Here is a 17171-nt window from a genome sequence, read left to right on the forward strand (position 1 = left end):
TTCCCCCGCGGGCGGGAGGCAGGCGAGGAGCGGAGGGGGCCCGCGGCCCACGTGAACGCGCCCCTGGGCGGCTCCGGTGAGGGGGCCGAGCGGCCAGCCGTGCCTTTAATCTCTCTTTCTTGGCATCGGTTTCTTTGTTTCGCTTAAATGCCTCTGTCGGGTTATTGAAAGACCGGTAAGGTTTTAAGCACAGCAGTTGTCCCTGCAGTTGTGCCACCCCTGGTGTCTGCAACCCCGCTTTTCATGCGCCGGGGCTTTATGACCGGAGCTCTCACAAGCAGCAGTTCCGTCCCACGCCGAGTGTCTGGGTGCAGTGGCGGGGTGAGGAGGCCTGCGCGGGCCTGGCCCTGAGCGTGGGCTGGCGGGGCTTGGAGAGATGGCATAACCCCTTCCCCTGCACCAGAAACACCGGTGCCGAGGTGTTGAAAATGCAGGTAATGGTGAATCCTCCCTGCCTGCATCCAGCTTCCAGGTCTGTGCCATTACCTTTGCGCTGCTGCCTCGCCCCTCGGCCTTGTCAGGGCTCCTCCTAAATGATTTTCTCTGATTTCGTTCTGTAAGTGCAAAGTCTAAAGTGCAAAAATCATCCTTCACCAGGCAGATACGGTCTGTACATATTATTCTCACTTGCCTGAAATACGTGTCCTGGGATTTTTGTTTTGTTTGGTCTGTAGCAATGGCTTCAGGAACAGCGCTGATCTACGATGAGGAGATGACCACTCATAAACTACTTTGGAGTGAGTAAGTCGCTGCCGTCCTTTTTATGAGTAGATTCTTACTAGGACTGCGGAGAGAAGTGCCAAGTAAATGCAGATTTTGTAAATGTAATCTGAAATATCTGGCGACAGAAATGCTGTCATTTTCCTGGTAAATAGCCTTTGCTTTTGGAGAAACGTTTTTATTTATTCCCACTTTGTATCCCGATGCTGTAATGATAATCTGAAGCTGGGTTTGAGAAGCTGTAACCCTCTGGTCTGGTAGGCCTTAACAAGAAGTGTCGGCATTAGGCATTTGAGTAGGCCCTTAAATAAAGTATTTTAAGCTAATTAAATTGTTTATAAAGCTAAAGTATCACCAATCTTGGAAAAAAATATGTAGATATACTTACTCAGCTGAAACCCATCGATTAAATTCAATTAGAAATTGGTATATGCCGCTTGCTTGAATTTACATAAATTAGACCATACCTTTGCAACGCTTGGAGTAACAGTCCCCTGCTGCCTTCTCTCCCAAACCTGCTTCTCCTGTGTTCACCTTCACTGTAATCTACAGCTTTCATTTCAGCATTCCCGTGTCTGTAGTTCACAAAAAAAGGATGCTATTATGTTTCCTTTCTATTTAAGAACCATAAGTATTTCTCTATGTACATATTTTAGAATTTTGGCTCAATTCCAAAACAAGAAGTGTTTAAAGATTTTATTTTTCTTTTACTCTCACGTGTCCCTCCATGCGGGTGATGAACCTTCTTACAATAGGAAGTTAAAAGCTAGGCGTTATGAAGTGTATTTGTTAGCTGAGCTGGTGTGGTATTATAGTAATACGATTATTGCTTATTTTTAGTCCTGCTTGCGATATTGAAGTGCCAGAAAGACTGTCATCCTCCTATGAGCAGCTTAAATGTTACCATCTTGTGGAAAGGTGTGTCCACGTGCCTGTCAGAGAAGGAAGCGAGGAGGAGATCCTGTTGGTTCACAGGTCTGAAACTTACTTTCATCACTGTTCAGATTAATTCAATGAAATAACAGATCTCATACCTCCAGGTCATATTTTGCTCTGTTTGAAAAGGTCTGCTCCAAAACTCAGTCACTTCCAGTAATTTCAATGGAAAACGTGTCACACAAAGTTGGACAAATAACGTCGGGTATGGTGTAGGTGCTGAAGTACGAATCTGCTGTTCCAGTAAATCTCCATTGTGACTGTTTGGGTTCTCAAGCAAGGAATGCTGATTTATACGCAGGATTAAAAGTAAACTTCTAATAAAAATTGGGAAAAGACTTTTAAAAGTGTAGAAAAAAATGGGTGTTCTTTTAGAAAGATAATACCCTCCTCTTTCTCCTAAGCATATTTAAGCTAGAGTGAACCGAACAGAAAAACCTGCAGCTAATTGTGGGGAGAGAGTTCAGAGGAGCAGCAGCCTACCCGTTCTGAAGTGGTGGCAATGAAGTCTGCTCTGGCATTTGTCACCTTGGTGTGATGATTCTGCAACCAGCTGCAGATGATTCTGCATGTTGCTTGTGCGCTCATTTGCCCTTGTCAGGGAGCGGCAAGGGCAGCCTTCTCTGAAAGGCAAGGGGAGTCAGGAGCAGAGCGTGGTGACAAAGCAACCAGTGGCAGTGGCTTCCTGGACCCGGGGCACAGTGCCACAATATGCAAGCAAGGCGAGCAGCACAGGTCCGGTGATGGTAACTGGAGTCAGCCATGAGTTCAGATTGCCTGACGAGGCTGTAGTGACGTGGCAGGTCTGAGGTCAAGCTAAAGAGTCAGCCCACAGGTCAGGGTCTGGGTCCAGATCTGTGGGGTTCATGGCCAGACACAAGACACAGCTACACAACGCATCTGCAGCGTAGCCAAGGTTGAGAGCCTTATTTTAAAAGCAGGTGCCTATGGAATGAGGGGGAGCCTCTGCTGAGACTTCTTAGCAGAGCTGACTGCAGGGAACCTCTGCTGAGGCTCCTTCTAGCTCCTTCTTACAAGGTTATTCTATCTTCAAGCTGGTTCTGAACCCAGCAGCCAAACCCCAGGAGGAAAGGGTTGCACTCAGGGCCTTGACACCTGTGACGAGGACCATAGCTTGATCCCAAGTCATGCTTAAAATTTTCGGATTCCAGAACAGTATTTTTCCTCAGAACATAGTTGTTTGTTAGAATGCAATTATTGCTGTGTACCCATATAATTTATTTTCATAGTAAATGCTTTTTCTGATTGGGTCATGAAGAGACTTGATCACTGTTCCCAGCTGAGTTGCTCCTGCTAGATGACTTGGGGACAAACGGCTTCACTAAGTCTTGTCTTGGTTTCCATAGGTAAGCTGGAGATAATAGAGCTCTTCCCTTTCTAAAACACTTTTGCGCTGAAACAAATATGACTCCTATAAAAATGTTTTGTATGTGTTCACAGTTACGAGCCCGCTGATGAACTTAAGCTGGTAATTATATAGTCATTGAGGTTCATATGGTTTTATGCCTGTTAACACCTTCATTTTGAAGCCACTGTTTAGCTTTACTTCCATTAGGCAGCACTAGTGCATTTCATGTTGTTGTGAAACTCTGGTTGGTTTGGCATTGTCCACCTAGAGGAATGCATGTGGTCATTGTGTCCTCGATTAGGGCACAGGTGGGAGAGTAGATGCCACCAGCCTCCATTTCTGGCTCACTGCACAAGGGCAGGAGAGCAGTGACAGACAATGGGGGAAACATTGATTCTAGTGCCTTAGTGCTTATTGCACTCTTGAACTAGTGAAGAGGGAGTTAGTGCACACCTGATAAGGGATTAATTCAAATACTTGTTTTCCGTAGAACGAGACACACTAGGCACACATTCTCAGAGTTGTAATTCACACGCTGATGACTGTCAGAATCCTAATTTAGTTCTTGTTGAAATGGTGTCTGTATGTAGGATGGATTGCAAAACAGATTGTTGCATGATGCACAAAGAGCTTTTTTTTGAAAGCAAGACTAATTGCTCTTGCCACTGGAGAAGGGAGAATAATGTCATATTCTTAATGACAACCAAGAACCCTTGCTTTCGTAGCACTCCTTATTTTTGCACCATCTCCTGTAACTAGAGTTCCAGAGTACCTACTGGACTTGTGAAGTCTCACAGAAAGCCGCTTTTAACATATATTCTGTTACTTTTAATTACATTTTGCATTTAAAAAAACCCTTATAGGTCTATTTACTTTGTTAAGTGTTATCTTAATCTCTCTTTTCTCTGCAGTTCAGAATACTTGGAAGTGGCAAAAAGCACCCAGACAATGAACGAAGAGGAACTGAAAAGAATCTCTGGAAATTATGATGCTTTTTTCTTTCATCCGGTGTGTAAGTTAAACTGCATCCTCTATTGGGAGTTACAAGTATTTGTGTTTCTGCTTCTGAGTGGCACTTTTCTAAGTAGGGGAAAATTAGCAAAGCATTTATTACTATTGAAGTAGACTTACATATATCTATGACGTTATTGTTACCTGTTTCAAGTTTAGTGTAATGCTGTAATTTAAATTGGTTAAGCGTCCTGTCATCTATTCTGTAATTGCATCATACCACTATAGTGCATTTTAGCTCTGTTTTTGTCACTGTAGACCATTAGTGACCTGCAAATCACATTTCGGTAACAGTCACTCTTAAATGTTGTGCCAGGTAATGGAGGTGAAGTCTTTTTGTGTTTTGTTGCTGTAAAGTTTCATTCCTCATTCTCAAAGATGCCATGTTATTCCACCAGTCAGTTCAATATGTCCATCTCATGTTTCTTAACTGCTCCAGAGAGAACATCCTTATAAAGGATATGGCGATCACGGATAAACCTAGTAGAAAGCACATTGGAAATTGTGTTGTAAAATTCTGCTTTCAACTACCTGCATAGAAGCTCAGTAGGGTAGACTTATGTCAAGACAATTTGCTGCTGGGGTGCAAAAGCATGTCATGTGTGATTAGTTTAAAACAAGCTGATGAGTGAGTGATGGCAACTAAGAGATTCTCTTTTTCAGAACACTTACCGGTGTGCCAGACTAGCAGTAGGAGCAACTTTGCAGCTGGTGGATGCTGTGATGTCAGGAAAAGTGTGCAATGGAATGGCATTAGTAAGGTAAGAAAATACATGAGAAAGCCTTCATTTCTCCCCGAAATTTCCTTTGTTGTGAGTAACCGTGTAAAACTTCATTTTAGACCTCCAGGTCACCACAGCCAGAGAAATGCAGCTAATGGGTTTTGTTTGTTCAACAATGTTGCTATTGCAGCAGAATATGCAAAACTGAAATATGGTCTACAGAGGTAAGTTGACCCTAGAGAAGCTTATCATATGTAAGTATGGCATTTAGACAACTGTTTGACATTATACTATTTTAGACTAATGTCTAGAGCTTTATGGGTGTCGTGTCACTCTCAGGACAGAAAAACATTATTCATCTGTACCTCATTGTGATCAAGATGCTGTGATTTTTCTGCTGAATGTTTTCTTTTACTGATCTGTGCAGAATCCTAATTGTTGACTGGGATGTGCACCACGGGCAAGGAACTCAATATATATTTGAAGAGGATCCAAGGTTTGAAGGATATTTTATTTATTTATTATGTTAGCTGGTTAAATAGCACTTTCCTCTGTAATGAGTAAGATTTCTTAACTTTCTAAAACTAGTATCTTACAAAACACGAAACATTCTCCTTGCTATTTTAGTCACTATTGGTTTTACTTGTTACCAAATTGAGGGAAAATTCTAACAGAAAGAACTATGTAAATCTATTCTACTGTAAAGAATAACAAACAAAGTGAGCAATATGAGTGCCTTGGTTTGCCAGTAGTAACTCTGTGACAGTATGCAGGTAACTTCTCTATTCTCTCTATTCAGGGATCTCTCAGTTGAAGTATTCGAGTAGTAGTTGCATAAAACACATTGTTTTCTGAAAAGCCACAGAATTAGATTCTAGAAATGTCTGCTTTTCTGAAAATGCCTTGTCTTTGATGTGAAGGGATTGCACGCATACAATACATTTTTAGCAGTTGTCCTAGGTTAATTTTGGCATAGGACCTACTGTATCAAGTTTCGCAGTCCAAGTCTGTTAAGAGAACTAAGGGGAAAGGATGATTCTATTTTCATGCCTTTAGTCAATACCGCCACCAGGTTCAGGATACAAAGTCAGTTTCAGAATCTTTTCATCAAGTTGGATTTGTTTCTTGTAACTTGCAGTGTTTTGTATTTTTCCTGGCATCGCTATGAGCATCAGGAATTCTGGCCGTCACTCAAAGAATCTGATTATGATGCTGTGGGTCTGGGAAGAGGAAAAGGTTTTAACATAAATTTGCCTTGGAATAAGGTAAATGTTATTTACAGCACAACAAAGCAAATGCAATAGCTTTCTGTCTCATACTTCATGTAACGCTTTCTGAGAAGTACGCTGCTTCACTTGCATGGCAGATGCCTCAGCACACTGTACCTCCTTCCTGTCAGTGGAATGTCTGCTGAGAAATACGGCTCAGAATATGATAAAGTTTAAAAAAAAAAAAAAAACAGCGAGAAACACGCACATATTCTTTTTTTCTTCAATATCTTGCCTAGGCATCAAAACAGGAAGTGTTTCAGGAGATGATTGCATCCATACTCATTCAGCAGAGAAAAATGGTGGATGTTTATGCACTTTACTTAAATGGTGTTTTACTTGACCTCATAAGGTTCCCTTATCTTAAACTTTTAATGCTATCTTTAAAAATTTCCCTAAACTCTTGAAGAACCGTAAATATTTGTTATTCCAACAGGAAAACGTGACCTATATTTCTCACATTTTGCAGGTTGGGATGGGAAATTCAGATTATCTTGCTGCATTTTTCCATGTGTTGCTTCCAATGGCTTTTGAGGTAATTTTTTTACTGCTCTGCTGTTTGAATAGCAAAACCAAAGACTACTTCCTAAATACTTCTTAAGCAGGTACCATTGAATATTTTGTAGAAATGCAGTAATTGCCAGTTGCACAGTTAACACATTGTTTCTGCTGGTATGAATAATGTCCTGACCAACTGAATAATATTTATGGAATATTAGGGTGATCTTAGTTTTTATTCAAGGAGAGTCTTTGTTTTTGTTCATATTCTAGCTGAAAATACAGCTGAACATGGTACAGTTGAAAGCCAGTACAAAATTGAAAATAGGACATAAGAATGTGCTACAACTCTGTCTGTTTTATAACAGTTTGATCCTGAACTGGTTCTTGTCTCCTCTGGATACGATTCTGGAATTGGAGACCCTGAAGTAAGTAACTTGTTGTGGCCTTTGTATTGTCAGTTATGAACCTGCTTGCAAAATATTCCTACCTCTTAAATCTCCTGTGATTGCTAGGTGAAATTCACTTTGACTGAGCTAAAAATACATGTTTGAGTCTTTAAGCTGACCCCAGCTCATTAATGCTACAACAAGACATGTGAAGACAAATTATCCCATAGGTGTAATTACTGTGGTGGTTTTTGTACCTTCCTTTAAAGCAGCTGATTCAGCATTTTGTTAGATAGAATGAGAGGCAAGTGTTCCAGTATTACAACTTAAGACTCATCTATTTCAGATTGTTTGGGGTTTTTTTGCCAATGTTTTTGATTCAAGATTTTATCTCTTAAAATTTTTTTCTTTGATTTAGGGTCAGATGAATGCCACTCCTGAGGTTTTTGCCCACCTTACCCATTTCCTGATGCAGTTAGCTAATGGAAAGCTGTGTGTCATCCTAGAGGTAAAGACTTTGGAAACATACTCCCAGAGGAAGGGTCTTTGTATTAGAGCCATATAGGGCAAGCTAGAAGCTAGGAAGTAAAAATTCTTAACAAAATAATTTATTCTTTTTATCTTTCTTTTGGGAATCTGGAATGCAAAAATAGCTAAGATTTGACAAAGCTGTTATACATTAGAAGAAATGAGTGTCTTAAAAACTGATTTTTTTTTTTAACTTAAAATTTTGAAAGAGAAGAGCATATGCTCATTGTTCAAAAAAACGTATCCTGCACAGATATGTTCAGCTCTTGTGAGCAGTGGCTAGATTGCTGCTCTGGACAGTCCCCAACTCATTAAAATGTATTTAGTGAATAAGCTGCATTACCAATGTTTTTGCAAGTATGTCTTCCTCCAGGAGAGTTTAAAAAACCTTCAACCTAAATATACTCTTACTTAGTGATGGAGCCCTTTTCTGATTAAAAGCCTCTATGCAAGCTGGTTTTTTAAGAGCTTTTTTTAAAAAAAAATTAAAAATGTTTCCTCCTTTTGAAATCTATATTTCAACTCTCTCTTTGTCTGTTTTGCATGACCTTTCTTCCATCATCTTTCTCTCCAGCAGGTGGTTGTAGATATTTCTGTCTACCAGCTGAAGTGCAAATAAGCATCCCCTCCTAACACAGATGATGTGACTGCTCCACAGGTGGTATGCAGGAAGCAGTCTATCATCTGCACTCTAGCAGTCTTAAACCTATTTTCAGTTGTTCTCCGAATTCTGCCAAACCATTAGCACAGCCATATCTTACAAGTGTTGGGCTGTGGGAGATTTGCCTTGTACAGACATTTTAGAGGACAGTGATAGTATTTGCCTTCTAAGGAATCTTCCACAAGAATTGTTGAAGATGGCATATCATGGATAGGAATGGAGAAGGCGTATGTTTCCAGGGTTTTCCTGGGAAAGTCATGACTGATTTCTGAAATTAATCAAACCATGATAAAATGAATTGAATGAAGTAGCCTGTGAGTTACTGTTTCCATATTGAAAATCATTGACTTGGATGTACTTGCATATCATCTTCTGTTTCTGTAAATTCAGATATATTTCAAAAGTTTAATTTCTTTTCCATGTTGATATTCATATAGATGTTACAAGTACTTGTTCCTTTGGTGACACAAAATATGTTTTTCTAGGGTGGATACCACTTAAAGTCATTGTCTGAATCAGTCTGCATGACTGTAAAAACTTTACTTGGAGATCCTGTACCTCAAATAACTGGAGAAATGGCACCTTGCCTAAGGTAACCATATGAAGAATTTTAGAACAATCCATGTATTTATCAAAGAGACTAAAGACGTGTGCTTTGAACGTTTTGCTGAAGCAAGGTTTTAATGTGATGCTTTATAGTATATTATTTCTGCTTTGCATAACTTGGTTTCCAAAAAAGTCATCCAAGGTACAGTTTTGTATGCTTTTGTTTCTGAAACGATTTCAAGAACTTCTTAATGGCTTATAATTTTATGCTATTTGTCCTTGGGCCATGTTACCCTGTAGAGACCTATCTCACTCAAGGCTGAGACAATCCTGCTGTAATCAAGGCAATGCCAGTTAGTAACAGACAGTATTTGGGAAAGTATGTAATTGCAAGGATTAGTTCTTCAGACTCCAGAGCCACGTCAGTTGCTGTAGTACAGCAACAGCTGGAGCTAACCTTGCTGTCATCAGTTAGAGCTGGTGCTGTGCAGAGCCAGTCTTGATGACTCCTTGTGTTTCTGGAATTCAGAGCATCGAGGCCTGGGGTGCAAAAGCACTCCACTGTGTGGGGCTGTACTAAGATAATTAAACTTTGTGTCTAACTTCTTTTTGGAGACAGTAATATTGGGTTTGCACAGTGGTGAATCTGACCTAGTAAAGCGTTCTGAACCTTGGGCCTGAATCAGTTCCACATCTAGACAACGTCTTTCTCTCTACCTGTCTGTACCATCTCCTCCACGTCTCCATGTTCCCTCCTCAGTCTCTCTCCCACCTCAGTGGTTGTCCTGTGCCTTTTTCAGCAGTAATGCTCCTCATGCGTTTTTGTGGGTAGAAGGCAGCACCTACCAGTTGGCTGTGTTAGCTAAAACTCAGAGCTCAGATCAGTCACGGAAGCAGCGTAGATATAACCAGGCTGTGGGCAGAGTTGGATTTGGTAAACTGTGATGGAGCAAAGCTGGTTATCTTGCTCCCAGTACATCCTGTAGCCCCTGTATCACCTCTTTTTCTTCTCTACCAACTGTAGTATCTCAGGTTGCTATTGTCCTAGGTAATAGAGAGTTGACTACATATTTATTCATTATATCAGTCCAGCTCCTGAACACCTTACAAATAATCTCCAAGTACACATAATTTGTCTTAGATTTAACATGACCTGAATTATGTTTGTATGATAGCTAACATAATAGGCCCATTTGCCTATAGTGCTGCAAATACCACTGATAATAAAAAAGACATTTCAACACAAAGAATAGCAGGGAATGTGATTTACTTGCTTCCTGAACTGATAGTCTTGCTTTTGAGTGAATCTAATTACATCTTTACATTCTGTAGATAGAGCAAAGACAGACTTCCCTGAAGTCAGGGACAGGTATGCTTCCTCCAGCAGCAGGATTGGGATTTCACTCAATGTGTGTAAGCGTGTGTACATACTGCAGGTGTTCTTCGCTTTTCTTTGACTCTTCAATCTAATCTTTCCAAGCAGTCTGCCCATTGACTTTCATTCTCTCTATCTTTCTGTTCTGCATTCTTGGAATAGACCAGAGCTTGTTCATTTTCAGTTGGATTTTTTTGTTTTGCTTTTTCACTGAGGTAAATTTTATGTTTCCTGTATTTTCATTAGGGCTGATACTGTTACTCCTGTTTCTTTTGTAGTGCTGTTGAATCTATTCAAAATGTGAGAGCAGCACATAAACCCTACTGGAAATGGTTGATGTATGAAGGTAATTTCTCTTTCTTCAAGCAAATGGGATCGGTAAATGGATTTATACAGAAATTCAAAATGATTAAGATTAATACCAGCAGATTAAAATAATTCAACTGCCAATTATTTGTCAAGTACTCAGGAAGCACTTTAAGGCTTCATTCAAGGCCATGTCTTCAGCTGGTCTGAAAAGAACTTCTGAAGCTGGCAAACATCGCACCAAAACGTATCGCTTTGGTATCTTTGTGAGAGGATGCTGTTTTCTGTGTCAAAAATATGTGCATAAGATTTATTACAATTTATGAGTTTGCGCTAGATTAAAACAAATGTAGCAACACTGAAAAATAACATCTGTGGCAGGAAACATTGTAGCTAGTGCATGGAAATAAAGATGCATACTATGAATAGAGAGGTACTCTGGTTTGTAAATAAATGTAACCAAATATTAGCACACTGCTCAGGAATTAACACATGTGAAACCCCTCTTTTGTTTTTTTTCCCTAGACACATCATTTTTACAAAATCTGAGCACCAAATCACACCTACTACAGAAGGCCTCCACAGAACAGGAATCTAAGATGACTAACAACAATGAAGCTATCGAAGTAGAAAGGTTTTTGGAACGGCACATGAAAAATATTCTGTTTCCAGTGCCTCCCATCAAAACAGCAACAACAACTGACGCTAAAAGTTCAGCACATTTGTTCCCTGTACCTGTTCAGTTGGTGAAGGAAATGGACAAAACTGAAATAAAAGCTCTTGTCAGGTTGGTCCTATCTGTTTGATTTTCAAGGTAATTATGAGGATGAGAGGTCTCTGTTCAGACTGTCATCCAGCTCTGTCTCTACCATGGTCATCTTTTTGGCCTTAGTCTACTCAAGTATAGCCAGAGTTTCTTTGTTTGAAAAATGAAGACATGTGTGTTGGTTATCACTTGTAGCCTTGAAGTCCTTCAAAGAACTAATCAGAATACTTTGAGAGAAAACTATTTCAATGGAGATAGAACAGTTAGTGCAAATGTATTCATTTAGAAAGAGATTTTGCTAGGAAGATGCCTTAAAGCTCTGTGTTCACTCTTAGCTGAAAAAAATACCAAACTGCTCTGATTTGAGAAGCTCAACTTTTTGTCTTAGAAAGCCTAATTTTTACAGAACTGTATTTCCTGAATAACACCAGACATTTTTGTTTTCTTTCCAGAGCAGAATGGAGACAGGTTTATAGAGCTCAAGACCGTCAGGCAACAGTGTTGTCATCTTCCTGCTAGAGTTAGATTTTTGGGAATGAATGTAGCACCTATACAAAACGTATCTCATCAATACTAACTATGAAGTACCATATCAGTGTCCTCTTCAAAAGCATTATTGCCTCTAACCTAGTTTTAATTCATATGATTTATTTTACAGTGGCTTTTACGCAGACCTTGTGAAAGAGGACAAAACTTTGCTCTCTCTTGGCAGTATGTTGGCCATTCTAGATAAAATACTTAAGAAGGAGGTAATAATCAACTGCTTTGATCTTGGGGGGGAGGGTGGGGAAGCGCTGGATTCCTCTGATTTCTGCTTATACTATATTGTCATCCAGGTATTAGTTACTGTGTAGATCACGACCCCACTAATCTCAGCTACAGTGTGCTTAGCTACAAGAGTGAGTATACAAGATGAGAAAACAACTATTTAGGGATAGCTGTTAAGCCCAGACATCTTTCTAATGATCTTTGGACAAGACATTGTCCTGCTTCTCTGCAGTCACAGCATATGAGTCAGTAACAACCTTCTCATCACTCTCTGACATACAGGTGAGCCAGGCATTCACTCTTCCGGTTAAGGGGAGCAGAAGGTGGTCATCAAGCACCAGTGAGCAGTAGCAAATCTGAGCAAGAAATGTCAAAAATTTTCCTGTCTCAGTGCGCAGAGTTCTGCCTTTAGGACAGAGTTTACTTCTGCATTACCCTTCGTTACAAGATGCTATGCTATGTGCAGCTGCACCCACTTACCATTATTTGTACAACAATTTACTCAGAGTAAATTTTCATTTATACACACACACACACGCAGACATACTGCTTTAGTGGAGCTCTTGAAAACACCACTGTATGCTGTGATTCTGAACAGAGTAATTCCACTTCAGCATTTTGATTCTTGCAGGGTCAGGAATGAAGAGAAGGCAGGCTTAGAGGGTGCATGTTTGTATGTATGTGTAAAAACTTGGAGAAGCAAAGGGAAAAACTGAAAACAAGAAAACAAAAGATTATCACATCATAATAAATTGGTGTCTTCCTCTGTCTTACCAGGCCTGCAAGGAAGAGTAGCTGCCAGAATGGCCTCTTTCTTGTAAGCCATCTTCTTGCTGTTGGAAGTCATGTATGTAGACCTCAGGGACAAATTTCCAATGTTACAGACTGCACATACCTCTAGGAGAGCCTATAAACAGATTAAAAAAACCCCAGCTAACTGGCAAAAAGATATAAAACTTTCCATGAGTTGCAGATGCTAAGCTGAGGTTTTTGTGTTGACAGAAAGAGGAGGCGTGAGGAGGGGGAGCATGCATTACCTTCCTGCTTAGCTTTCAGGTAGCATTCAAAGCACCACACAACACAAATGAACACTGAAAGGTTGACTGAGTAATACTGTTATAGTATTTTCCAGAAAGGAATAGCTTGCCTAGGTTAAAGGAAGAGTCAGAATTAGAATTCAGGGGCAAGCTCCTTTTCATAGGGTATGTATTTCTGGTGCAGTTTGCCTGCTGGCACACTGAATGTATCCAATCTGCGGACTATCGAGAGAACCAGTAAAGATGACCTCCCCCTGCAAAAGCTGTTTTTACAGTTGCCTTTCAGCATAGCACCATACTTTTGATGTAATAGAACAGCTCTTGGCATAATGATCAAATACGGATTTTCTGTAGAAAAGTAATTAATAATATTTTCTTAACCCTGCTATGATAGATCATTAAAATCCCTTTTCATGCTGCTGTAGCTTTGTTTGAATGATACATGTAAAGAAGTAAAAATACAGTTGTTAAAAACGTAAAATGACATGATCTTGTGCAGCATTAATTACTTCTGAATGACAAATGTTTTGTAGGTATGCAATGGAATTGCAGGATCGCCCACAGCTGCTGTTTCTGTTGCTGTTGCACTAAGACATACTGTTCGTTTTGGATTTGAAAGGTGAATTTGTATCTTTTGCATCTGGGACAAAATGTAAAAATAAAAGTGTGTGAAATATGGCAAATTGCCTTTGAAACCTTAATTTCAAAACAAGTAGCATCTCCATACGCATAGCATTTTCAATATGTAGTACAGACAATATTGTATATGCCAGCAAAAGCCTTTTGCCTTACCAAAAGAAAAACATTGGTAAGGATGACTGCTGTGCTAGCCTACGTTTTCTCTGTCAGATTTCAATTGTCTTTGGCTTAGGGACATTTTCTTGGGTGGTTTTTTTTTTTTTCTGCCCAGTATTTGGTGGGAGAAAAGGAGTTCCCTTGGCCTGTCATAAATGTGTTTTCTTTATACTTCTAGCAGACCAAATTCAGAAACAATATGCATTCTGGTTTTATGCATCTAATCTACATGTAAACTCTTTAAACAAATTGCACTAATTGAAAAAAAATTACTTGTAGATGTAAATGTATATATATTTTTCTTTGTTTTCTGCAGAGTGCTTTGTATATTTGTTGGAGACATGCAGAACATACAGAACACAGAAGATGGGTGAGGTTTCTCTTTATGTCAGGGAGTCAAATCCCAAAGGCTTTATAAATGTTCACAAATGTCCATATGTATGATGAAATCCGCACTAAGCAATCAGTCATGAGCTGATGTTCATTAAGTTTAGCTTGAGACAAAATACAAAACATCCCCAAATACATCTCTAAAGACAAACTGCTATCTCTAAATGCTGCCTTACGAGTTTAGTGGTAGGTTTAAAGTGTAATCCTTCTATATTAATTGAAATTTAGATTGTTATTGAAAGTAGAATATTGCAAATAGAATATTGAAAATACAAAGTAATAAAGAAAGCAATTATTAATTATAATGGGTGTACCCCCTTATAACTGCAGGGAGCACACACTGCTGATGCTGAGTTCTGTATTGAAAGTCATCTTACTTATCTGTAACTTTTTTTTGCCATTTTTTTTCCCTTTTTCTTAAAAGCAATTTGCCCATAGTCTTTAATATACTTTTTACAAATACCTTAAAAAGGATTTCAGTTTTAATTGGTATTTACCTTATGGCATGTAGTAATGCAAACAGTTATTTGCTCCCGTATTATGATTTAGTATTTAAAGAATGATGAAAGAAAAGATCTTTTTATCTCATTGGAAGTTGTGGTTAAATACTCAGGTGTAGTTTTTATTTACAGAAAAATACTCGTGATACATATTTGTGAGAAAGAACAGTCTGGAAAGACGAGCTCCAAACACTACATTTCTCTAAGCTGGAAAGAGGTAAGATTCACTTTCTGGAAACAAGAGAAAAACTTGTTTAGCAGAAATAATGGAATATATTTATAAAGTCATAAAATGACACCAAGAATTACACCCCTCACCGCAGTTTGGACCTTTGAACATATTGCCTTTGCTTGCCCTTGCCAGGGTACTACTCCTTCACGGATGTTTAGAGTGTATAGGATGCATGCGCTTGAGGAAACCTTCGGTAGCTACTGTAGTTCATCTTCAAGAAGGCAGAGTTGCAGCATGAAGACACTAAGGAAGAGATGAAAAATCTGCACGTTTAATATAAAAATTGCTGTGAAAATAGATCAGTATCTTGTTTTCTAGGTCAATCAATAGCTTTTTGAGATCACCTTACTGTTTTGTTTTCTGTATGGGCATTTGGGGCTTTACATTTGGCTAAACAGTTTCTCATTGTTGTTCAAGGATGCTGAAGGAAATGACTTCTTTTCGGCTGTACTTGGATTCATTCTTCCTGTAGCATATAGTTACCAACCTAACTTGACAGTAATAGCTGTTGGACCAAACAGGAGCCTTGGAATAAGTGGAATTTCTCTGCTTTTTGCTTTACTACAAGGATTAGCCGATTCTCGAATTTTTGCAGTGATTGAGGTAAGAAGCAGTGCTAGTACTTCAAAGTGCCTAGGACAGAACTCAAATCAAGCAGCAGCATGCTTGGTATGAACTGCTTCAAGCTGCCTAGCAGAAAATGTTGGCTGTATCTGTACTGCCTTTGGTACCCCTGAGTTCATGATGCAAATGGCCTAAGTTTCTCTCCAGCCTGAGAACAAGACCAGACACAGATGCATACCGAGCTCTAGGCAGCCTGCACCATGGAGAAGCTGAGGCGTGAATGCAAGCCCATGGTTAAGTCTATAGACAGTATATGTTCTGACAGTTTGCCGTGGTTTGGGGATTAACTTCCCTTTCCACCTGGGATTCACAGCTCAGAGTCACCTCCTGAAAAGAGAGTCTGTTAATTATATGGCCTCTTTCCATCCAAAGTGATTGAAAGCAACCCATTGTCCTGTTTATCATAAAACACTAAATTTCCTCTCCTTCTCGCCCCCATGTGGTACTTCATCACACACGACTTCCATCATGCAGAAAATAAATCAAACTGGCACATATCCTTTAAGTGAACTTAATTGCCATAATACGCAACTTGAGAGGCAATCTACCCCAGCTTTGTGTTTCTGATAGAGAGCAGGGGAAAGGAAATAAAGAATATATCCACGTTAAGGTTTTGTAAATGTAGGAAGTCAGAGGCTGTATCCAGACCAGTGGATAAGTGCCAGCGAGGGTATCTTCCATGAATTGATCTAACCTGTTAAAGAATGCAGTTTACGCTCTTGGCATCTGCAGCATCTTGTGGCTACAGGTAACACAATTTCTATCTGTGTCCTGTGAAACAGTAACTTCAGATCGCTTTTGTGCCTTCTAGTTGTTCTTTAATGAGAAACGATAATTGTTCATGTATGCAATTTTATTCTAATCTCTTTCCCAGCAAGCACCCGATTAAAAACATACTATTCATTAAGCTGCCAGTTAAGTGGATTTTGACATACTTCATTCTGTATTTACAGTGCTGATAGGTAAATTGTCTAATACAGCTTGTACATTGCTATACAGTATACAGAAATAGTGTATTTGTACATTACTAATTAAGAGTACAAAATGGAAAAAATTATTGATCTTCTGAAGGGTAAACTCGGAGGTAAAGAGGAAGTTAGACACACACCTTGAAGAAATGACTGAGACTTTTCTATTGGTATTCTGCAGGTAGCTCCGTAACAGGATTATCTAATGTGCAGGGATTTTCTGAGGCATGGGTTTGTTTTTTTAGAATAATTGAAAAAAGACTTCTATCTTTTAAAAATAAAATAGAGTAAGACTCTTCAAGATAAATGCTAATAATCCTTATATACTATGGACACCCCAGAATATAATTTCTGTGAGCAAATGACATTGATTTACACTGTTTCTTTTCAATCACGAAAGGAAAACTGAGTTTCTTTATTTGAAAAAACAAGTTTTCCAGGAGATAAAAATTAATTTAACTTTTTCACAAAAAACTCCATTTTGACACATTTTTATTTGAAAAATGAAAGTTGCTCATTCTTGCTACTAGTATTAGCAACTTAATTACAAAAGCTTGTTTTAAAATATTCCATGTATTACTGAAACGAAGAAAGTTTGGTTCCCAGGAATATTTTTTTTTCTTCTTAAATAGGACACAGACGTAAATTTAATGCAAAGTGTAGCCAAAACATTAGTGGGTGCTTCTACACCTCACTTTGGAGTTTATGTACCTCCCACCGAAGAAAAAGTAAATAAAATAAAAACATTAAGATACCAGTTTC

The 17171-nt window shown here is 39.1% G+C and overlaps 1 protein-coding gene across 1 annotated transcript in view; it reads left to right on the forward strand.

The window, feature by feature from the left end:
• Positions 1–661: 661 nt before the first annotated feature.
• The window catches only part of HDAC10 (histone deacetylase 10), a 17417-nt gene continuing 907 nt past the window's right edge, over positions 662–17171 (forward strand). The window contains exons 1-19 of the mRNA XM_035893715.1: positions 662–741; positions 1561–1695; positions 3937–4033; positions 4700–4797; positions 4878–4982; positions 5186–5254; positions 5897–6023; positions 6496–6561; positions 6893–6952; positions 7332–7421; positions 8588–8694; positions 10302–10369; positions 10855–11116; positions 11754–11844; positions 13434–13519; positions 14012–14065; positions 14718–14802; positions 15235–15420; positions 17042–17166. Of these exons, the coding sequence (XP_035749608.1) occupies positions 677–741; positions 1561–1695; positions 3937–4033; positions 4700–4797; positions 4878–4982; positions 5186–5254; positions 5897–6023; positions 6496–6561; positions 6893–6952; positions 7332–7421; positions 8588–8694; positions 10302–10369; positions 10855–11116; positions 11754–11844; positions 13434–13519; positions 14012–14065; positions 14718–14802; positions 15235–15420; positions 17042–17166 (1976 nt within the window). The 5' untranslated portion in view covers positions 662–676. The remainder of the gene's footprint in view (positions 742–1560; positions 1696–3936; positions 4034–4699; positions 4798–4877; positions 4983–5185; positions 5255–5896; positions 6024–6495; positions 6562–6892; positions 6953–7331; positions 7422–8587; positions 8695–10301; positions 10370–10854; positions 11117–11753; positions 11845–13433; positions 13520–14011; positions 14066–14717; positions 14803–15234; positions 15421–17041; positions 17167–17171) is intronic.

This window comes from Egretta garzetta, unplaced genomic scaffold (genome assembly GCF_000687185.1).
Source record: "Egretta garzetta isolate BGI_Z169 unplaced genomic scaffold, ASM68718v1 scaffold64, whole genome shotgun sequence".
NCBI lineage: Eukaryota > Metazoa > Chordata > Aves > Pelecaniformes > Ardeidae > Egretta > Egretta garzetta.